Genomic DNA, 23,602 nt, shown 5'->3' with positions numbered 1-23,602 from the left:
CACCATAGTTGGCTGGTAGCTAACATGTGACTCTGCCTCTCTTCCTTGTCACATGAGTTTGGTCCAACGCTGCAAATTTGCTTGCACTCCAGTGATTTTGGGATAAAGGTACAGTCACGTAGTGTTATTTTATAAATGTAGTTGGCTCTTAATAATGTACATTTTTTATGCATAAGTAATTGACTTTTTCTGTTTTTCTTTTTATTATTGTAAAGACGGCTAACATCAGCACAATCAGTACAGACAAGCAACTACAGATGTGATGCACAATGAGAACATTACTAAAAAACATAGCATGGCAATATTTCAAATGTGTTAACGTTTTCCCTTTTTTTTCTGTCTCATTCCTTCTGGGCGTGCAAATCGAAAAGTCGTCACTGAGATTCGGACATTCTCGTCACTAGTTGTGTAGCCCCGCTAGGGCACAGAAGCACACAGTGAAAATAAACAACCATGCATTGAGATCATCTGCTATTTCTTTACCCATACAAAGTGTCAATGGAGTTCAGATAAAGCAAACACTCTTATTATCCTAAAATAGATCTAAATAATTGCCATTGAGAACAAAACATGACATGATTTTTTTTTGTTTTTGCAGGTGAAACAATGGCCAGCAACAAATACAAGACCATAGTGCAGGGAGAGGCATCTGAGACAGATTCAGACGAAGAGGTTTACATCACCTCCCTTCCCTCAGCTCCGCCATCCGGCCTTAAAGTGCCTGGAGAGGCTTCCGAAACAGATAGCGATGAAGAGAGTGAGAAAGTGACAAGTCTGGGGGAAGAGAAGGAACCCCAGCAGCCAGTCCATACAGGCTTGCCACCGCTGATACTGATCAGGAGCCCTGCAGATTCCCCAGCCGTCGCTGAAGAAAAGCCAGCTTTAAGATTTGAACAAGGCGGCCGCTGCGGCAGCACAACCTTGCTGCAGCAAAAGCTACAGGAGAGCAACTCCCGACTGTACTGCGATGTCACGACAGCAGTAAAGCAGGTCTATCAGCATGCCTCCAGAGAGATCCGCATGACTACCGGCCACCTCAACAACTCCCAGAACAGTATCATCAACGCCTCACACAGCATCCGGCTCAGCCTGGACGACCTGAAGTCTGTCTCTGACAAAATGGACATCATCACCAGCTGCAACCTGCTGCCCGATATTAAGATCGAAACTCCTGTGAGCTCACAAGCCAATTAAGTCATTTGCACCCACCAGTTACTGTGTTTTATAGGTAAAGATGTTGATCTGAATAAAGTGCGTCCCCAGCAGTGAGTCAGCTAGTAAAGTCTCTGCCCACTTTGCATCTGTTTTGCCATTTCTCGTACACTCTGATGACCAGTGTTTTCGAACAGCCTACCTACATGACTGCCCTTGCTACTGTCTTGCTGCTTTCCCCATTTCTGGTAGACTATTTGCAATTGCAATCGGGCGATGCCAAATCAAGTTGGGTAGACAGTTATAAAAACAGTGACAAACCATGTATATTGTACATAATATTCATATTTAAAATGCCCTGTTAAAAGTTTTTTTTTTTTTTTTTTTTTTTTAATCTGCAGTTTGCTGTTTTTATTTGATTTGACCCTTCATGGTATATCTAAGTGATTACTATTGTGCACATCGAGTGTACAAGAATATAACAGGCTTCTAAGTGAGGGGAAATAAATTGGAGGCGACTGGTATGTTTTTTTTTTTTTTAGCACAGTTGTCTACCGTTGCAAATCAAAGTTCCTTGATGTTATAGCTGCTTTATGAAGAGTGTTTTGGCTTTTTTAAAGGTCTTGGATTTTGAAACAAAGTCAGTTGTGCTTTTTGGCACAGTGTCTGGTGTGGAATAATAACTAGTACATGATTCTGCTCGATCTAAACATTTCTGTCTGCTTTGGTATTAATTCAGCACAGCTTAGACATCTGAGTGAACATTAATGTTTTGCATCTCTTTTAATTCCATTAGCAATATTATAACTAAATATTAAAACCCTTTCTTTGGTTACTACACCAGATCTCTTTCTGATTGCGTCATTGGATTGAGACTGCCCTACATATAAATATAAAATAAATTATATATATAATTAAATATCACACTTACTGCGAGCGCTGGGAGAAGGGGTTAAACATTCCTTTGAAAGGGATTAAAGACACTACTGGGGAGACTAATACATGATGATCAACATGAAAGGAAAGCATGATGGACCCCTGCAAGGCATGTACACACATGAAGGACGTTTTGATATACAGTAGCATTAATTTTTCAAAACAGTGGTCTCAACAGTAAGCGAAGTGGTGGCTAACAAAGGGCAAGGGCAAATACCTTTAGGACTACAAACACATAATTAAGACATGGATTCGTTCTGTAGGCATCTCAAGACATTTGATTAATTAATGAGGCATTTGCTATTCCTTAAATTAGTTGCAAAAAGATAAATGTGCTCTGTTGCTATAATTCATGCTAATGTAGTCAAACAAGGTGTGGGGCCAGCTAAGACTTTGTGTCAAGGCAACACGTGTCAGGTTGAATTCTGTTTTAAAATAAAACTTTAAGCTTAGTACAACCATCCCAGACCAAGAACAAGACAGTTTAGTTACAAACACTCAACCTATTTACACAATTTTTACACAATTACAGTCAGGCGTATACTTGTAGGCAGAATGCCATTAGCCCTAGAATCTTCTGGGAATTGTAGTTGCCATGACACCTGGTGGACACCCAAAAAGAACTACAGGTTTTCCCACATTAACAAAATTGACAGAATTAAAAGTTTTCTGCTCCCGCACCCGATTGTGTATTCCCTGTTAAATGATTTTAAAATGTCACCAAAATAAATCAGAGCAAAGTGAAAGCATGTTAAATCATAGGTAAACATCGTTAAGTACACACGGGTATGGTAAAAACACGGACCATGGTAAATACCATGAGGAAACTGCTGAATTATTGTATACCTTTTATACTGGTGTATTTTCAAGCGTTATTTAAGTATTTACAATGTAAAATAGCGAGTCCCTTAGGCAACTGGATTAATAATATTTCCACTCAGTTAGATTTACCATAGCTACATAAAGCTGTGCCTTCTTACACTGTATAGTTAAATCTCTCTCTAATCAATAAAGAAAAGGCAGCCACGCAGCAGAGTGACTGCACCAACGCGATTTCAGGAAGCCAAGGGATAGAACACATTCATGAAGTGAAAAACGAAAGTATAATATTCTTTTGGTTTCTATCGAGATCAAGCCATTGCATGGAACGAACCAGTAAAAAATAAAGATACATTTTTAAAAAGGCGAGGAATGTAGGTCCGGTGTAGCTTATGCATCGTTCTTAAAATATATTTTGGTGTTATTTAGACGGGGGGCGGAATGCAAAGCTGTGTAACAGTACATTTAAACTGTCTTTTAAAAATTCGCAATTATGCTACAGACGTCAGCAAGCTATTTAAAATATTATTTAATCAGGCTGTTTTTTTTTTTTTTTTTGTTTTGTTTTGTTTTGTTGTATTCGTTCACATAACAGAATGTATAAACAATAAGATACCATGCCAAAATTAATTAATTAATTAATTAAACAGACAACATCTAAAATAAATAACATTTATGCGGGGTCATTTAATTGGTACCAGGTTTATTTTACTCCAGAATTATTTTTTCTCACTGCAAAATGGTGCGATTTATATTTGATGTCTCCCAGTTAATTCTGAAGTTTGTGCCAACACTAAAAATACGTCTGAATTTGTGTTGTTCCTATTTAGAAAACAATGGGGCAAAGTCTACGGCAAAGCTGTAAAATTCAGAGCTCTGGTGATCGGGAGACAGAGCTCTATATGGACCTATCCGAACTGCCCGGAGAAGTTCTACACCTTATTCTCAGACACCTCCCAGCCTCTGTTCTGCTCAGAAATTGCCAGTATGTCTGTAAGAGGTGGCACTGTATCATAGACAGCCAAGCCTTCTGGAAATTCAAAGCCGAGGAAGAAAACAAACATCTACAAATCGTCAAGAAATGTGTACCTGCCAACATGGACTGGAAGAAGTTATGTCTCAAAGAACCGTTTCACAAAAACTTAATCCAAAATCCTTTTGGTAAAGGTAAAGTTGATTCAAATCAGCACTAAATAGGAAGTATTTTATTCAGTTAGTTTGTTGGTTGTAGTCTTTTATGAACAAGTTATGCAGATAACTTACAGCGCTCAATGACTCCACTTAAATGCATTCTTGTACTGTCAATGAACCTTATTTTTAGTGTTAAATTAGTCCTAGTGTGATGGGCAGTGTTGTTTGACGAGCGTTGCTCTTTTGCATAGTGGTTAAGGCACTTTGTCGGTTTGCACCCTGTTGGTGTGAATGGACCTTAACTTTAAAAAAAAAAAAACTACCTGTTTTTTTTATGCACCCAAGACAAGTCCACTGTGTTGAGTGGCGTTACTTTCCTTAAAACTTTTTAGATGCCCTCAGCACTGACATACTTTAGTGGGTCCATACAAAGCAACTCATACGTCAACCCTTCGTTTTATTTTAAGCATCGTTAGATTTGCCGTGTGATTTGTTATGTGTCGCATTCCTGTATCTAACATTGTTGTATAAATTCTGCCTTTGTTTGCAGAGGGCTTCAAAGGATGGGACATTTTAAACGGGGGGGACGGGTGGTCAATTCGAACGTTCCCTCCTGAAGACCTTGCGGGAGTCTGCTCCACCTTTGTTTCTTCCTACTTGTAAGTCACTGTGGTTTTCACTGCTAACTTTTTTTTTTGCAAACCATTGCAGTAGAATTTGAAAAAGTGTCACCCAGAACTGTTAAACACTCTGTAGAAATCTTACAAGAAACTTGAATTCAATGTTTTGACAGACAACAGCGATGTAAATTAACTAGTGGTACTGATGTGGTACAGTGGTACTGCAATAAATGACCTACCATTATTGGTATGACAGTTTTGTGCTCATGCTGTTTTAGCTGTCCTTGTGCTACCATTATCCCGTTTGTCAAGGTGGTGTCACAGTATCACCACTGAAGATCTGTCTTGTTTTTTACTGTCCTTGTGTCACAGCTGGTGTAAAAAATCCCAAACAATTAATCTCCTCGAAGAGGGACTTTGGGAAGACCTCCTGGATAATTATCAACCGGAGATATGCATACAAGATTGGTTAGTCATGCTTTCTGCTATTTTTTTTAAATTCTGTTTTATATGTATAAATCCAGTAGGTGTTCATACACTCCAGTCCTTAATCTCAGTGAGATGCTGACCAGTATAAAGCAATTGTATATTGAAAAAAGTCTGTACGGAATTACAAACACTTCTGAATTAAGCAGTGACCTTGTAGTATACCAGTCGAAGTCTGTAGATACATACTTGGCCACACTCTCAACACATCCTTTTAACTTTAAACATGGCCACTGCTATTTTCTGTGTGTGTGTGTGTGTGTGTGTGTGTGTGTGTGTGTGTGTGTGTGTATATATATATATATATATATATATATATATATATATATATATATATATATATATATATATATATATATAAAACATTAAACTCAAAATAAACAATTTGTTAAAACATTCTTATATAAAAATATATTTATATAGATAGATAGATAGATAGATAGATAGATAGATAGATAGATAGATAGATAGATAGATAGATACACAGAGAGAGAGTAGTGTGGAAATGTATTAGAAGACCTCATTGCTTCTGTTGTTTTCAGTTGATTTGGAAAATTGTCAAAATAGACAAAATACTGATTGTCTATTTTAATTGATGGCTTCAGTAGGCTACACCTGCAGTGTAAATAGTGAGAGAAAAAGCACACATCGCCAGAAATGTTAAAATACATGAGACTTTTTATAAGTTGTTTAAGATGCCTAATTACATTTCCACAGAAGTGCTTATTGTTTCTAAATCACTGATCACTGAGTGAAAATTGAAATTCTCACACCCTGAGGCTTTCATGCAAGTAGGCATATAAAGAATATAAGTGTCCAGTCTTGAGATGTTCTTATATATACTTGTTTTTCCCAGGTATTCATCACACAGGGACTGCGGAGGAGAATATTTGATGAAAGTCAAGTTATTAGCAGCAGACAAACGGACAGTGCTACAGAAATACAATTCTGGATTGAAAACCATACCAATTCAACCTCTTCAATGCTGGGAAAAGGTATTCAATATATTTGTATAAGTATATCAGATTATAGCTAAATGCAAGTCGTGCCTGTTTTTCAATTCCAGTTCTATTTCCAGTTCCTTTTTAAAGTCAATTCCAATTCCGGTTCCTTCGTAGGAATTGAAATTGGAATTGACATCTTAGAGACGTAATAATCTTTGTGATGGTTCATCAACTGCTTTCGTTTGAAGCCAGTTTAATTGAATAACAAGTGAGAGACAGCTCACTTGCACATATGTTTGCTGCATGTCTTGTCTCGTCCAGCCCGTTATAAAGTATGTACACCAGAATTTTTAGCTGTCGTTTTTTCAAAGCCCTTTTGCAGTATCATTGAACTGTGACAATGCAGTGTTGTGTCTTTTTCACAGGTCGCCCACGTGTTTCGCAACTATGGACCTGGTGTACGCTATGTAAAGTTCAAACACGCAGCAAAGGACATCTTGTTTTGGAAAGGCCACTTTGGAACTTGGGTCACAAAGACCTCCATAACTGTTAGGTTAAAAGATCCTGCCCAAAAATGAAAAATTATCCATATATGTCTGTATCTTGTGTTTTTATGTGCAACTATTCAGCAACAACAATGGAAAAGCTGAAGGCTCTCTGTGGCTTCACAATGGGACGTGCAGCTGGTTGAGTTGAGCAACGTGTCCATCAAGTTTCCCTAGCTATCCCAGGAATGGAAACATTTGCAGAGAACCATCATTAGAAAGAAAGGACAACTCATGACGGAAATGTAGACTAGTGCAATACATTGTGACACTCAACAGACCATTGCAGCCCAAATCAATGAAGCCTCCACAGCTGTTTCTACTCTAGCAGTGCATCAAATTGTACCCACGTTGCGTCTGCTGTATGTCTTGTATCCAGTGTTTAGATTTCTATTAGGGGAGTGCTAATCAAAGTTGTACCTCTTGCTGGCTTTAGTAGATTATCACTGGCCTTCTTCATGGTTATTTGCATATGCATTATACTTCATTTTGTGATACATTGATCTAACAAGTACACCACTGTAGATCAAACCAAATCTGTTTCTTCCTGCTATCTAATCAATACCTGTGCTGTGGTCTGGTTTTGTACCAGGAAACAGCAGCAACGTCTACTGCTATAGCATTGTCTTTGAAATACCTGCATATTCCAAAGTTTACAAAATAAACTGAAAGAATTAGGGGGATCAAGTAATAACAAGAGGTAATACATATACTTCTAATAACTATCCAGGCACTATTCCTTCACCAATGCTCTTAAAGTACATTCACAGCTTTGTACTCATGTGATAAATATCTTGTTTAAATAAATGTGCTTAAAATAACTGATGCTGTGGTGCTGTATTAAATGTGTCAACCACCTATCAACCAGTCTTTCAAACTGTCATTTTATTACAATATCAAGCTGAGACTATAGCCGGTTCCATCTGCAGTCTACAATCTACAATTCAGTCACATTTCACGTCAGTTAAAGATCACCTGCTTGCGTTATCTTTTTTGTATAATTGCTATTTGTAAACGAATCTGCCTACATTTTTATACAATGCAAATTCAGTTTTAGAAAGCACAATTCACACCATGACATCCCAGAGTGCTGTACAAAACACAAAACTTCAGCTACAACCAAACAGTTAAAAGCACATTAAAAAAAAATAAAAATATGTGTTTTTCAGTCTAGACTTAAAAGAATCCAGTGTTTCAACTTGTCTCGTGTCAATTGGAATAGAGTTCCACAAACAAGGAGCACAACAGCTAAAAACCTCTGACTCTAACTGATTTAAGACATTTTTGGAACAATTAAAAGTTCGACATTTTCTGATCCCAAAGAACGAATAGGAATATACAGAGTTAGTATTTCTTGGAGAAGGGATGGCCCTAATCTGGGAAGGAGCTTATAAGCTATTACAGCAACTTGAAAATCAATTCAGTGACTAACTGGTAATCAATGCAAGGACCTGAGCTCTGGAGTAATATGGTGAGGAAGTACGTATGACTTATTAAAGTCATCAATTAAATCAGACAATCACAATTTTGACAGTTCTTCAAGTTGCAGTGGTTTGATTTCATATGCACAACAAATCTAAACAGCAGAAACAATGGGGTGTTGTAATACATTTGCACACTACTGTATGTGGATTCATATTGGGTCAGATTTATTGTATTCTGTAAGCACTCTGGTTTTTAATCAGCTGATGCAGCAGCCCTGTAGGAATACATCCAGAGGATGAATTGTACAAAAATCAAGTTTCTTTGGGACATTAAACATTCTCCAGCTGAAATTGTAGCTTTGTCTCATAAATTCCTTCCGTGTCTCTCATTTTTTAACCTGATCCTGCTTGTGACAATCACACCTGTCATCAACAATATCTTATTATTTGTTTACTAGACTAGGGTGCATGAACTATGCATCAGCTGCAGAGTCACTTACAACAACGTCTCACCCAAAAGAGGGAGCACAAGGAGGTGAAGCGACTTGCTCACGCAACGAGTTAGTGACTAAGCCAGGATTTGAACTGGGGACTTCCTGTTCTTTAACCACTAGACCACACAGCCTCCTATGTGTCATTCACTTATCTAAAACAAGTTTTTCCAGTCAAGTCTCTTGATTCGAATCCTTGCGTAAATCTCAGTTTGTGTCATCTTTTGTCCTCGGGCTGTTTTTTGTTTTGTTTGTTTTTCCACAAACAACTTGACAAATCCTCGCACTACTGGAGTGTTTATTTTTAGCATATAACTTTACACAAGGATGTAGTTGTCAGTTTCCTATAAAAATGATATTATAATTTAATATATTGGCAAAGTACCCCAAATAACAATGACACAAGATTCGAAATATTTTATAAAATGACAATATAACCAGGATCAAGCTGGTTGCACAGAAAAAACAGTCAAAGGCTTGCAGAAGAAAATGCAATTACATTTTCAGAATGAAAGTAGCTTTAAAAGTCCTAGTATACTCTCTCCATTAAAGGCTCCAGTGCAGCATTTTTCATGTGTCACGGGCTATTTTAGATTAATAAATAAATAAATAAATAAATAAATAAATAATAATAATAATAATAAATAATAATAATAATAATAATAATAATAATAATAATAATAACAATAACAAACACAAAAATATACATTTGCATGTGTTACCCTGACCGTATCACGACATCACCGCGAGTCCAAGACAGCACAGACATAATCGCAACTGGTGTGGGGGGAGGTAGTAGTGGTCTGCGCAGTAATGTCGTAACGTTGTTAATGGCAGCCCCTATAATGGTTGTCTTTGGACTGATGTCGGCGCGGTTTTGTCATGTAATCATAACAAAGCCAAGGAGTCGTCGGTTGGGTTTGATAACAAACTATGTTTATATATTTTTTTCAGGAAAATTCCATCTAAACCCCAGCAACCACTTTAAACTAAATTTATTTGCAATTTATAAATCATAATTTTTTTTATATTTTAATGGTATTTTTATTTTTTATTTTTCTAAAAACATAATTTCATCCATCCACGAGTTATCTTTTTATGTCCCGACAGGAATACCAGTGCTTCAACCTTCGCAAAGCCAAGGAGGTCCAGCCAACCAAACTATATAACACACAATGACATACAGTCATAATAAAATAAAATAAAACCCTTGATCTACTAGTCTCCTAGATATTTCTGTGGATTCCACTGTTTTTTTTTCCCATTCTTTTTTTTTCCCCTTCCCAATTCTCTCTGTGATTCTTACTAGCTGGGGGAATCATATTGTGGCTTTCCTCCTAAGAAATTAATACAAAAAGGAGCCCGGTCTCCCATAGACATCTTAAGGACATTTTTGATCTCACTGTTGTGCCTGTAAATCAAAGCTTGTCCATCCAGATTCTTTCTCCTTTATGCTTTTCACATATACCTCCTCTCTCGCTTGGTTGAATTCAAGTTTTTTTCATCTGGGAAAACAAAACAAAACAAAAAACTTTATATTTATATATGGCATTTGTACACAACATTCAGTGCCTATAGAAAGTCTACACCCCCTTGAACTTTTTTCACATTTTGTGAGTTTCATGCATTTAAATGAGGATTTTTTTCCCCCACTTATCTACACACCATACTCCACACTGTTAAGGAGAACAAAAGTTTTTATTGAGAAAAAAAATTATATATTAAAAACACAAAACTAAAAGATCATAACTGGATAAGTCTCCATCCCCCTGAGTTAATACTTGGTGGAAGCAATTCTAGCTTTTTACAACATTTTGCCACATGGCTACAGGATCTCCTGAGTGTTTTTTTGCATACTTGAAACGGGATTCAAGGTGGGCTTTCTTGAGTAATGGTTTCCTTCTTGTCACCCTACCATACAGGCCAGATTTATGGAGTGCTTGGGATATTGTTGTAACATCCACATTTTGACCAGTCTTGGCCATAAAAGCCTGTAGCTCTTGTAAAGTTGCCATTGGCCTCTTGGTAGCCTCTCTGATCAGTCTCCTTCTTGCTCGGCCATCCATTGGTTACATCTGAGCTAATTTAGGATTAAGGGGGGGTGGACATTTATCCAACCAATCTATTTCAGTTTTTACTTAATTAATTTTCTACAAATTTATATACACACACACACTCAATTTTAAAGACGAGGGATGGTCAGCTGTTCTTGTGACATCTCAAATATGATCCACTTACTATCAACTGAGTGTGTCATTTTATCTTCATTTTACCCTCAAAAATAGATTTCTGGCTAAGGACTGCTAAAGACAAAACTACAGAGAGGAGATAAGGCAGCTTTTCCTCTTTTGAAATCAACAGTAGATGTCCTTATCTCAGCCACAGCATCACAGTAGATTTTTAATTTCAGAGCCCTTGTGGCACAGGGATGGTATGTCTGAGCTGGTGTCAGTGTAGATGTTTTTGTTTCTGAGCACAGTCACAGCAACATATAGAATATATATGATGTACCAGCTTTACAACCACATTTCAAGCCTACGCACAGAAAGTCATATAACAGTTACACCCAAAACCATAAATAAAAAAATAAAAAAAACTTTTTTCTCCTGTCACCTGGAAATCAACCAAGAATGCATTACCTATCTCTCCATTCTATACGTTACGATCCAAGTGTCATAATTCAATTTAAACACATCCATTCACCCCCTTCTACACACACAACTCCGTGGCATGACATGTGATCCATTCCAGGGCATGTGTTGAATTTGTGCTGATAAGAACTATCTGTATGCAAGCCTTGTCTAAGAGTTTAATAAACCTTCAATTCAAGGCTTTTCTTTGAACAGGGTACAAATACAATCAAAGCTGAAGAAAAGCAGAGGAAGCAGTCTGTTGCTAATATAGTATTCTTAGCTGGAACCCTAAAAGTTAAGCACAAACAGTGTGTCAATAATCTCTCAGTTATTTACCTTTTAAAAGGGACAGTGTGACCAGATAGCCAAAGTGAGGAGACTCAGAGATGGAAGGTGCAGCAAATAAAATACTTTTAATTAAATAATACCAATTACCAAACAAAAAGGCACAATGGCCAAATAAACAGAACAAACACAAAACACTGTTAACAATAAATTCTAAACACAAAAATAAACTCTCTCTCTCTCTCTCTCTCTCTCTCTCTCTCTCTCTCTCTCTCTCTCTCTCTCTCTCTCTCTCTCTCAGTTAAGATATCTTATTTAACATCATGTATTTCATGTTAGATTTCAAAATGTCACACTTCATTTTTCGTCAGTTTTTCATTAAGTGTATAGAAAACTACAAAGCGGTATGTAATTCAGTCTGTTAATGTAACATTATTCAGCAGGTCTCAGTCGAGTTAATGAACGTTTTTACACAACTAATAGAAAATTCATATTTGTATAGTTTGTAAAAATGTCATTTTATATGAACAAATGTATGCGTTACAAATCAGTAAAGAAAACAATCATTTCTGCTTTAGTTTTGAATGTATCCTTAATTGTAAACACTTGAATGGAATATGTTTATACATAATTATATTTAAACCAGTGATACTTGTTTTAAAATTATTTTTACTTTAGACTAGGCTGTACCTCATGTTTATTACTTTTAGACTTGAAAGAGATACAATCTAAACAGTGATTGTAAGAAATGTATACCAATCTCAGGAGTGGTACCATCTTTGAGTCTACACTGAAACTCACTCTAGACAGAACTGTTTTGGTATCATGTGCTACCTGTAGTTGCACCTATTTTGTACCTGTGCCTGGCTAGACAGGTTTTTACAGACAGGCCTTGTCAAGAGAGATGTGCATATTACTTCATTATGATTGGGGCTCACTGTGTTCTTGTGAGTTTGAGACATTGCTATATCAATCAAACAGTCAATCAATCTTTATTTTTTACATAGTGCCTTTTGTGATAAATCGCCTCAAAGTGCTTTACAGATACAAAAAGTACACATTTATTTACTAAGTAACCACTACTAAATACACAGTAGAGATACTTAATTAACCAACATACATAAAATGTAGTTAGAATTTATAAAATAGAAATAAAAATGGTTTATTCGCTGATTTTATTTGCAAGCTGGTAAAGGTCAAACACCAGCATGTTCTCAAACACCACTCTGTTTTTATGCGATCAACGCAGTGTTCCATCAGATATGATACGCATACTTTTCATTCAGTAGTTCATTCACATGGCAAAAATAGCCTGTATTGAATAAAATAAATACAAATAAATAATGAAGGACAATTTAGAATGCCTAAAGCATTTTAAGGACATGTTGCATCAATTAAGGTATCTAAGCTATTAAATAGCAACCTTGGTATTTAAAGACAGCTTTCAGACAGTTTTCAGTACCCTTGTGATTTTTGATTGAAGCTAATATGCCATACTTTCAAGAATTATTATGCAAAGACAATTCATCTGCATATCCACAAACAAACATCCATGCATACACCACTTCCCCATCCCACAATGAGATATCAATTAACAGAATTCAAATCAAATATTCAAATGAAATCAAATATTAGGAGACTGTTCATTATTAAGCAGCCCTTTGAGGACACTAGTGCTAATATGGCTTTAGTTAGCAATAACAGATAACAAATTTGTGGTTATCACAGTCTTTAAGATTTCACATAATGGGGAAACACAACAAAAACAGCAGGGGTTGTTACTCCAGTATGTTTTTTTTTTTTTTTTCCAGTAAAGGTAAAACTATGAGAAACTATAGTTTACTTAAGAGATTTTATAGTTTTGCTTTGGAATTCTGATTGAGCGTTTTGAAATCATGAACAATTAATTATCATGAAATTAGCTGTGAAAAATAAAAAAAAATAGCCACGAGAGGTTCCTGGCTCTTTGTTTTTATGGCTGTAATCTTGAATTGGGAAATGGATTTGAGAAGGGCTATTAAGCCCTTGTGCTTTCTCCCACAGAGAGATTTTCCATTGATATAGAAGAGGGTTGGACTGACATCAGGTATGGAGATCTATCTCTAGCAGGGCATACAGCTGCTGGTTTTATTCCTAAGAAATGAATGCTAAAGTCAGTCCATTCTCCCATGGACATCTGAAGGACATTTTTGATCTCACTGTTGTGGCCAAAAAGCAACGCTCGGCCATCAAGATGGTTCTCCTTTATTCTTTTCATATACTTGTCAGCATTTGTCTCACAGAATTTTAGCTTTTTCATCTGTAAAAAAAAAAAACAGAATGATGTAAGTTGCAAGCATTTTGTGACTGCATAATGTCAGCTTCGTAAAGGATACTGAAAAAGTGTACAGTGGTATACATTTTTCAGGGGGATATCTCACTAGCCATGAATAGTTTATGCAAGGACATCCCACAAATAAAAACTACATACCAGGAACGACCATTTAATATTCTGCTTGTACCACGAGTATATTTGAAAATAAATAGCAATAAAGTGCATCCATTTTTTTTTTTTTTAAATATTAAATCCATTAATTCTGGGAATATTTACATTTTTTTATATTTTATATTTACACTTAGTCTACCAATTGATATCTCATAGTAAACACCTCCGCTGGAGCAGATTCTGATGCTATTCTGGTACAGAATGTCCTTATCAGGTCTTCATCTCCAAATGTAAAAAGCCATTCATAGCTGGGTTACTATGGTGATGTGGTTGACCTGTATGTGAAATGTTCCGATAACGAAGTCCTTAAAATCTTTTCAAAAAAACATCTACATGTTCGTTTTGCTTTCCAAATATCATCGGAATTTAAGATAAGATGTAAAAAAAGTACCCCAGTTCAAATGTGATTGTAATGCGCTTGCATAACCCTTATTGCTTATATTTTACAGTGACGTAGCACCCTGCCCATGTTTATTAGGTATAATATTAGCAGCACAATAATATTCCCTTTTATAATTTGACTCATGGTTAATGTAACAAGGAGGAGGCTGGTAGCGAACCACCGGCCCCGCGCAGTGCAAGCAAGCATCTTAACCACAATGCAAAAGAGCTGGACCTCGACTGCATTCCTGGTTTTAGAGCTTTCAACCTCATCTCACCCCACCGACTGGGGACTGAATCCATAGCAGCAGTGCACTACACAACGTTGCCCGTTACATATGCGTCAAAGTATAAATACAGATCTCCGAAGCACTGCTTGCAAACACTATAAAACAGTAAGAGAAGATTACAGAAAGCAATTAAAACGACTATTTCCAACTAAACTTTATTTACGGATGAAATTAATCCCAACGGGTCCGCAGAATCCCTAAGGCAGGAGAATGCTTAGCGTGTAGTAATTACCTTCTAAGTATGTCAGTTATGAGGAGAAACAATCAGTTAGGGGAGAGAAAAGAAGAGGTCAGAGGCAATGGTAGTCTGGTAATTAAGAGTGCTTTTATTGCTTCATGCCTCATTTTAAGCGATAGTAATTACCAGCCGATTGAGTGCTATGCGCAGATATAGCACTTACACCTAAGTATAGTAATTCTTATCTAATCTTGCATAGTACCTAATGTGTTACTGCTGTTCCTTAAAATGATGCATTAAAAAGATATTATCCAGTCGTTGAGGTCATTTGAGTTCTGATTGAAAGTGAATCTAACAGCTAATGCAGTTCACCGCGAGCATTGAAAAATGCACTTTTTGAACATCTTGGAGATATCCGACACTGCCTTAAAGGATCCCAATAAATCTGTATCAGATACGTTACTTGGCAACCCACTCCATACACTTTGCTAGGTCTGTTTCAAACTGGTTACCGAGTTTAGAGTTTAAAGCAGTGGCTCATTTGTGCCAGATCACACAATTTTGTCTGACAGAGCCCAACAATACATGAATCACTAATGAAAAAAAAATGTAGTTGATTAAAAAGCTGAGTTAACAGCAACAATTGTTCTGAGACACCCTTTCATCAGTTTTCTGCTCAATAGACATGTTGCATGCTTAAAGCACTTCACTGACTTTGAACTAAGACTACTGAGCCATATTATGAAGATTAATGAGCCATATATGGCTCAAGAACATGTTGGACAGCCCTGGGTTATAGTCTAATTTAATTAAGTTTGCAAGGTTTAAGTAGGGATATAAATTATGCTAGTGAGTATGATCAGGACCTGATAAGAAATGAAGATCTTACCTCGTTGCACACATCGTCTTCGTTCATTTTTAAAACCAATCCAGTTTTCAGTGGGGTGGGCACCTCTGATTTAATGGTATCTTTTAGACTTTTGCTTCCGCAGATTATTTCCAGATCCTTCTTGATGGACAGATCGAGGTTGACAGTGAATGCTTTCAAATAATTGGCCTTCTTTATGGTAAACAAAAAATCTTTCTTGAGAAACATTTCAAACAGTTCCGGATCCCCATCCATTTCCAGGAGGTTTTTAATTTGGTCCTTTATCAGGTGAAGCTCGATCCTCGATTCGCAGAAGACATCCCACAGACACTTGGTCTCATCAATGCTGTCTTCCCCAGTCACGTCTTTATCTATCTCAGCTCTTTGTTCGTCATCTTCAATGCACTGTAAGATCCAGCTGAGACGACATGGCCACTGATTAGCCAGGACTATCCAAGCCGCAACTTCCTTCGCCTGTGGTAATTCCTTCTTTCTGGCAGCCATGATTATAACTGAGACTCTTACTGAATTGATGATTCTTCTCATATGAATGCTGTTCTCCATGAGGTAATCATTAAAGTTTCCCTCGGTCCCTTCATCACTGATGACTCTCAGTGACTCTTTAATCAAATCCTTAACTGTTTTCTGAATGGTAACGTTTTGTTTTCGTCTGTCTGTGATACTGCTTATCAAAGGAATCTGAGATTCACATGAGATTCCGCTTTCCATAAAATATTCTTCAAACACCTGTGATCTCTCTGCTTTATTTGAGTTCTCCTGGCTCTCTTCTAATTGATCATCTTCAGAAAATTCTGACTGACATTCTACAAGTTTTCTAAAAACACTACGCTTTGAACTAATTTCCATTTCGGGGACAGTAAAGGGCAGGGTCACGATGCGGTTCAGAAACAGATAACCGTTTTTATCCATGCCTTCAAAACTCTTGGAGCTCTCCACGCTCTTCACGATCACCCTGGGATCAATCGCTAGTATGGAAATGAACGGGACATTTTCCCCAGAAAGCAAGAGGTTTATAGCCTCCAAGACGCCGACAATTTTCTCAGGAGTGCACCGATCCAAGTTGGTAATTTCCAAGACGACACGGATATTCCTTCTGTTGTAGACTTCCATGAAGTGGATAAAGTTGGTGAGAACTTCCACCTCTTTCTGCACTTCATTCATAAAGCCCAACTGAGCGCTCATTTTAGGTTTGTCCATCAGCCTCTGGATACTGAAATCTTGACTGAACATCAGATTTTTACTCAACAGAAAGGTGAACCTCACTGCACCAGCAGCTGGTAGCCCAAGCGTTGCAATAGCCATGCTTTCAAACGCTGTTATACCATCACCAGAACTGTCGCCAATTGGGAAACCAACAATTATGACAGCAGCAATTAACCCAATGACAAGTGGAGCTGAAACAAGTGTAAGAAGCCAAAGGGGAAAGCAGCAAATTTTTTTGGCTATCCACTCCGTCTCACGGCTTTCCTTTATTGTTTTCCTGACAGACTCATCTATTTTTTGAGCAGTTCTGAAAAGGCTGACGAGAAAACTGCCAAACGTAGTTTGAAACGATTGGCAGAGGGTTATGACCAGGCCCGCCCATAACTTGTCCGTGCCTGTGAAGTGCCAGGCATTGAACCGTATAAATATGTATTGGACATTTTTTCTCTCCTTGTGCTTGTCCGACCACTTCGGCCAGTAGAAAATCATACGGACTAACATGGACACAAAATTCCAAAGAGAACCCTTCTTTTGTGCAGGTGGGTACTTCTTTTCTCTTCGTTCTGATTCCCTTTTCATATTTGCTAAAGAAAGGAAAGAAAAATATGTACAATATATAACTTATAATGACATAAGGTCTGTTTCACCACCTGTAAGTTGGTATTCTCACTCCCTGTTCTTTTAAAATCAGCTACACCCTTGCAAACTGTAGGGTAGAATTAGTCCTACCCATGTCCACAATGTATTTGTTGAACTTTCTGTAGCAGCTAAATGGGTGTGTTAACATGTATTATGCTGTTGGCAGTACAGCATGTTGATGTCATATTTTGCTGCTGTCACCCCAGAAGCCCTTGGAAACAAAATCTCAAATCTCAGATGGGCTTCCCTGGTCTGACATTTGTATGTACATCAATAAATCAAATAAACAAAATTCAAAGGCTCTTAGATAGTGTCGATTCATTAATTCTAACTGTGTAACATTAAAGTGTGTTTTTGAGAACGTAAAACACCTTGTGAATTTCCACAAAGATATCAAGCACAACTCCCAATAAAATTTACATAGTAGACAAATACTTCGAGAGGATGTATTTTCGACAGTAGTAAGCAAGACATTTTAAGTGCACAACACCAAAACTTACTTTCAAGCTTCCTCAGAAGTCCTTTAATGCGTCTTGGGCAAGAAGAGTAAAGTCCAACAGTAGAAGGAGCAGCAACTTTAGTGAGAGCCACAGACAGACCATAGGCATAGATGTCATCTTCTGTGTCTGTAAATGCAAGTTAAACATAAACAGTACAGTGTTGAGCAAAAACACAACAAAAGCTGTATAGATTACTTTAGTAATGCATTTTAATAATGGAACCAATATTCTTATTTTTATTTTTTTTTTAAATAACCAAAGACAAAAACAAAATCTATGAAAAATATAACTCATGGTTAAGACTGTATTTTATCACAGATTTCACAGTTACCTATTACCTTTAATGCGTATGTTCACAGAATTGCTGTGTGAATATACACATTAAAAATAAACACAGCAAATGGTTTCCTTATCGACACACTACCTGTTGCACTGCATTGAGGAACCTGGCAGCCTGTTTAGTTCGCCGCCAGTAAAAGATTGAACACACACTGTGTAAGAACTACACGATTTATTTAAAATGTCTTCAACTAAAAAGATACCAGCTGCCTTAAAGATCGGAATTGAATATTTACGCTAAATATCGCTCTGTGCAGTACAAGAAGCGAACATTTCACTCTGATGCTATTTTTTACATTTATTTGTGTTTTTATCTTATTTGATCATTTACTGAGTGCAATATGTTTTCCCAGGATACTAAATGTTAGCATCATACGTGGAGCACAAATTAGATAAAGCAGGATACAGTATTGCTTCAATAGACACACAATATTAATTGGTTGTCAAGACTATAATAGTAATATTATCAGTGTTTTCTATTGCACGAATAGAGGATTTCTAAGGAGAGTTTAAACTTTTAACAGCCCCTCTTCCTTTCAGAGGTCCCGTTTTTTATACCTTGGAGGAGTAATCTACCATCTGATAGAAGCATGCAAGAGCTGGAAGATGATTGGCTGATGATACTGAATAATTGTCTAATTGTCTAATAGGATAAATAAATTCAGGATTAGTAATAATTTCATTTATATACAAAATTAATAATTCCAGTACTACTACTACTACTACTACTACTAATAATAATAATAATAATAATAATAATAACAAATGAAAAATGCTTACTGTTAAAAGGCTAAGTCAATTAGTTACATTTTCCTGTCCACATCAGCTTGCTTTGCAGTAGTCTGTTAGTGTCTGTACGGAGCACTGGAGGGGGGCACGAGATAAAATAGCTATTTCTTGCACACGAGTAAGTCGTGCACAAGAGGTATGTATTTTTTCTCTCATGTCCCCTCCCAGGCTCCACATGTTTGCCTTCTAATTGTTTGCATAAAGTTATTCAAGGGTCTTTTATTCAGTTCGCTTTATTGTCAAAGTAGGAGGCGAGTTCATTTGAGTAACTGGTAATCAGTGTGAGCTGAACTAATAAACTGTATGATTGTAATCAGCCTGCATCCAGTTGAAATATTATATAAGAGTTATTTCTTACCACACATTGCAACAGGTTTAGTTCTTTATACTTTTTAAAAAGCCATCACAAAATAAAAACATAACTGTGTGTAAGCAGTTAGTGTGTACCATTTAATGTAAAGAGTCAAGCTCATTAAAACTGTACGATAGCCTTATCTTGGATTGTCACGCTTACCTTTTGTGGCCATTTTGACAAGAGTGATCCTACAAATTCAATACACCACGTTAGGCTTTGTCAATTTCCCAACACCTACAAAACACAAAACACAAAAAGAAAATACTTTGGAAATAATTTTCTGGTCTAAATCAAGGCTGTCCAACAAATGACTCTTAAGCCATTAATCTCTATAACAGATCACCCCTAAATGACCTCCATTTCAAGGGTCAGACCTATAATTGGGCACTAAAACTGGCAGACCCGCGATAGTCACTGTGCAACCTGCTGAATAAAACTTAACTGAACACTCCATTCACTGATAGGATCTTAACTCAAGTAAATGAACCAGTTTCTTTACCCATTTACTTCGGTAACATTAAATCTACCTTTTAATTTCACCATAGTTTGTACTTTGCAAGTATACAAAAGGGTTTATATTTCAGAGCATTAGGAAAAAAGGAGTACTCTCCATACTGAATAAAGATACAAATATAAGGAAAAGGTTCCGAAAGTAGGTCCAAACCATTCTAACCAATTTTATTTTTTTTACAGATTTCAGTTTTAAAACATTAGATTTACTGCACCTTCAAGAAATAACAATGTTATTTTGTATTTAAAGTTGTAGTAAACCAAATCATATTCAGTATAAAGTATGTATATATATTATAGATATATATTATATATATATAGCGATTCACATATTATATATATATATATATAATATATATTATCTATATATGGATACCTACCTACATTACTTTTATGGATTGAACAGTATAATAAGTGCAGTATTAAGAGATAATAATTAGTTAGTTATTCCTCTTATACATATCTTACAATAATAACTGTAACCCTAACTATACACACACCATATGAAGGCTGACTGTGATATGTGGTACTGTAACAGGTGCAAATAAACATGTGAAAGGCAATTAGCCTTTTGAATAAACGTGTACTGACCTCCAAATTCCCACCTTCATTAAAACAAGTAACAAACGATCAGTAGAGGTTAAACCTATTCTGGTTGACACACAGGTGTAGCTGGGCAGGCAGACTGTGTAAAACGCTATCACTGAAACTCAAGCTGCACCTCACAGCCTTCACTCTGCATAGTTGATTCCTGTTTGTTTGCTATACCTGTAGGTACCTTTCACCTGTTGCAGTCTTTAGTTAGGCATGGGCGTGTTTTCAGACTTCAATAGTAAATATATATGGTGGTGTGCAAATTTATTAGAACAGCATGATTTGTCATTTATATCCTTTAATATACCTATCTGCATGAAAACCGCAGGGTGTGAGAATTTCAATTTTAAGTCAGTAATCAGTGATATAGAAACAATATGCACTCGTGTTAAAATACTCAAGCACTTGGTGCTTTAATTAGGCATCTGAAACAACTTCTAAAAAGTATCACGCATTTTACCATGTGTGGCTCTGTGTTCCTTTTCTTTTAGTATTGAAAATGAACTGCATGCCTGGCCTAGTCGAATCATTAATTAAACTAGACAATCACTGATTTGCATATTTTGACAATTTTCCAAGAATTTCGGTTCCAGTGGTTTGATTTCATATGCACAATAAATCAAAACTACAGAAGCAAAGGGGTGTTCTAATACAACTGTAGACTACGGTCTATATAAAAGAAGAGGTTAAAAGAAAAGAAAAAAGATCATTTAAAATAAATAGTCATAAATAAATAAATAAATAAATGCGCAATATTTTGGCATGGTTCATCTATTTCTCAAAACATTTTTTGATATGCATAAATAACTGTGTTAAAAAAAACCATTACAAATAAAGAAATACTTACTTTATTCCAATGATGTGTCTTTTTCAAATGTGGACATTTCTTTTGAACTCCAATGAAAAACAAATACTGTACAGTCAAATGTCATAACACAATTAGGTCATAACACATTTCTGTACACTACAGTTAGCTCTTCTTTGCTACAAACCTGTTCTTCCATGTTTAATAAAGTAAATATTCATCCACGCCCTAAAGAACAAAAATACTCAATTACCTGTTAAACGTGGAGTGGAATGGCCCTCCACCCTTATGGAAAAAACAAACATATTTTTAATATATGGTAGAAAAGTATGATCCTTATATTTTTCATATATAGAAAATTGGCCCATTTTTATATATTTAAAACATATGGGATATATTTTAGTCTGTAATCCATATATTTATATGTTGAAAATACATGGTGCACTATAGTTATAATCCATATTAAATAAATACATGGACTACAGACTAAAATATATTTTAAATATATCCCATATATTTTAAATATCTAAAAAGGGGCTGATTTCTGTGTAAGGATAATACTTTTCTACCATATATTAAATATATATATATAAGTTTCTTCCTTAAGGACAAGACCATGACGTCTAAAACAATCTATGTTTTTCTCATTGGGGGCAAGAAAAATTACCTAGTGGGTGAGTCAGAAAATATGAATGCATCCTCATACATGTGATCAACACATTTTGTTACAAGGGAATGTGAAATTAATAGGGGTAATTAAATCAACATTAATTAACAGGGCTGAACTAAAAATGAGTTGAGGAAGTGCATAAGCTATACAGGTGTTATAACTGTGGTATTTTTAAAGTATTGCTGCCTGCTTGATTTATAGAGTTTTATACACAATTTATTTTACATGGACCCCCAAAAAGTTACCAAAATCTTTTAAGTGGGTAAGTCGGAGTAGAGGAATTTATACCATAGAGAGAGAATGTTGTCTTTAATTGAATATGTTATTAATATTTTATCACCTTTTTCTTTTGTAAATTCAGTCAGGACAACGATTTTGACTAGCTTGATCTTGAAGCACAAAAGGAAACACAAAGACGCTTTTTCAGGAACAGTGGCTTGAAACCTGGTTCCAGGAAACCTAGTTTGAGGCAACTTTGCTGTATCAAACCCCAAGTCTCCCCTGGTGTGCTGTGCAGCGCCCTGAAACCTAGACTCCCAAAACCAAATTTCAAGCCACAAATTGGCTTTGTGTTCCCTCGACTCAGTTTTCAAAGCTCCCATCCCTCAGCTGGAGAGACAGTTGACTGCAAACCCTCTGCCTGAGAATGAGGTGGAGGTTAGGTGTGAGGTGGAGGTAAACTCAAACACAGCTGCAAACAGCTTGAATAGCATTGGCAGTTGCCATTGACAAAGGTTGACATGAAGGAGGTAATAATTAACTCTGTAGTCCAATCTCTGTTTGCCTATTGAAACTGCGCATAGTTTTACAATACCTGATGTGTATGTGCCTGACTCAGTCATTCAGCTAGGCTGCTGTTGCTATGGATACTTTGTGACATTTGTTTATTCAAAGTCACATTTATCACAGGGTAACAGGATTTGAAATCCCAATGGAAGAGAACAGCAGAGAAATTCCACTTGCCAAATCATATCAAATATTTAGTTAACCCTCCATACAAAATTACCAGCCATGATTTTCCAGTACATTATTATTGTTGATGCCAACAATGCAAGCCTGTCCCTGCATAGCTGGTATTCTTCAAGATATGCATGTATTCATTACAGGTGAGTAGAACAACATTAAAATTCAATTAACCACACGTCCATGAAAAATTATCCCAGGGAGGCATAACAAAGAAACACTAAGTGGTGAAATGAGCTGCACTTTACAATATTCAAGAATCTGGAACTCCACAGAGGTGGGAAGCTGCATGAGTATCAATTATGAAACAATGCAGCTCCTGATAACAAACGATAAAAAAAAAAAAAAAAAAAAACAATGATAAAAGGTAACTGCAGCTTTTTTTCTTGCTGTTTTATGTAAATTCATACAGGTCTCCTATTTTTTTTAAAAGGACAGGCATGCCATAATTGTTACTCTATTGTAATATGCCTTTATCTTCCTAATTTTCAAACTAATCTTCATTTTCAACCTATAAAAATGGGCAGGATATTCCAAAAACTAAGA

General features: G+C 36.3%; 3 protein-coding genes across 4 annotated transcripts; 2 read left to right on the top strand and 1 right to left on the bottom strand.

The window, feature by feature from the left end:
• Positions 1–21: 21 nt before the first annotated feature.
• bloc1s3 (biogenesis of lysosomal organelles complex-1, subunit 3) lies at positions 22–2,295 on the top strand. The gene is made up of 2 exons (XM_041234780.1): positions 22–108; positions 599–2,295. The coding sequence occupies exon 2, from the start codon at positions 607–609 to the stop codon at positions 1,192–1,194; it is 588 nt and encodes a 195-aa protein (XP_041090714.1). The 5' UTR covers positions 22–108; positions 599–606; the 3' UTR covers positions 1,195–2,295.
• Positions 2,296–3,018: 723 nt separating this feature from the next.
• Positions 3,019–7,458, top strand: LOC121303877 (F-box only protein 27-like). The gene is made up of 5 exons (XM_041234723.1): positions 3,019–4,074; positions 4,589–4,697; positions 5,031–5,126; positions 6,001–6,139; positions 6,514–7,458. Exons 1-5 carry the CDS (start codon positions 3,744–3,746, stop codon positions 6,664–6,666), a joined length of 828 nt encoding a protein of 275 aa, XP_041090657.1. The 5' UTR covers positions 3,019–3,743; the 3' UTR covers positions 6,667–7,458.
• A 4,380-nt stretch (positions 7,459–11,838) lies between these two features.
• LOC121303724 (NTPase KAP family P-loop domain-containing protein 1-like) lies at positions 11,839–21,557 on the bottom strand. Of its 2 annotated transcripts, none has more exons than XM_041234504.1 (5): positions 21,466–21,557; positions 19,674–19,748; positions 18,032–18,157; positions 15,690–17,476; positions 11,839–13,765 (listed from the first exon to the last, which is right to left on the bottom strand). In XM_041234504.1, exons 2-5 carry the CDS (start codon positions 19,684–19,686, stop codon positions 13,484–13,486), a joined length of 2,208 nt encoding a protein of 735 aa, XP_041090438.1. In that variant the 5' UTR covers positions 19,687–19,748; positions 21,466–21,557; the 3' UTR covers positions 11,839–13,483. The 2 variants fall into 2 exon arrangements, with proteins under 2 accessions (XP_041090438.1, XP_041090437.1); XM_041234503.1 differs by lacking the exon at positions 21,466–21,557 and adding an exon at positions 20,616–20,748.
• Positions 21,558–23,602: the final 2,045 nt, after the last annotated feature.

Source organism: Polyodon spathula, chromosome 35 (assembly GCF_017654505.1).
Source record: "Polyodon spathula isolate WHYD16114869_AA chromosome 35, ASM1765450v1, whole genome shotgun sequence".
NCBI lineage: Eukaryota > Metazoa > Chordata > Actinopteri > Acipenseriformes > Polyodontidae > Polyodon > Polyodon spathula.
The sequence above is the reverse complement of the archived record's forward strand: the minus strand, read 5'-3'. Positions and strand labels throughout refer to the sequence as shown.

Excerpts from the sequence above, each read along its gene's own strand:
- bloc1s3 (XM_041234780.1), top strand. The coding sequence starts at position 607 with ATGGCCAGCAACAAATACAAGACCATAGTGCAGGGAGAGGCATCTGAG.
- LOC121303877 (XM_041234723.1), top strand. The coding sequence starts at position 3,744 with ATGGGGCAAAGTCTACGGCAAAGCTGTAAAATTCAGAGCTCTGGTGAT. Across the intron at positions 4,698-5,030 it reads ACCTTTGTTTCTTCCTACTT|CTGGTGTAAAAAATCCCAAA; the intron begins GTAAGTCACTGT and ends CTTGTGTCACAG. Across the intron at positions 5,127-6,000 it reads GAGATATGCATACAAGATTG|GTATTCATCACACAGGGACT; the intron begins GTTAGTCATGCT and ends TGTTTTTCCCAG.
- LOC121303724 (XM_041234504.1), bottom strand. Across the intron at positions 17,477-18,031 it reads ACTTCTGAGGAAGCTTGAAA|CAAATATGAAAAGGGAATCA; the intron begins GTAAGTTTTGGT and ends TCCTTTCTTTAG. Across the intron at positions 13,766-15,689 it reads AAGACGATGTGTGCAACGAG|ATGAAAAAGCTAAAATTCTG; the intron begins GTAAGATCTTCA and ends TTTTTTTTACAG.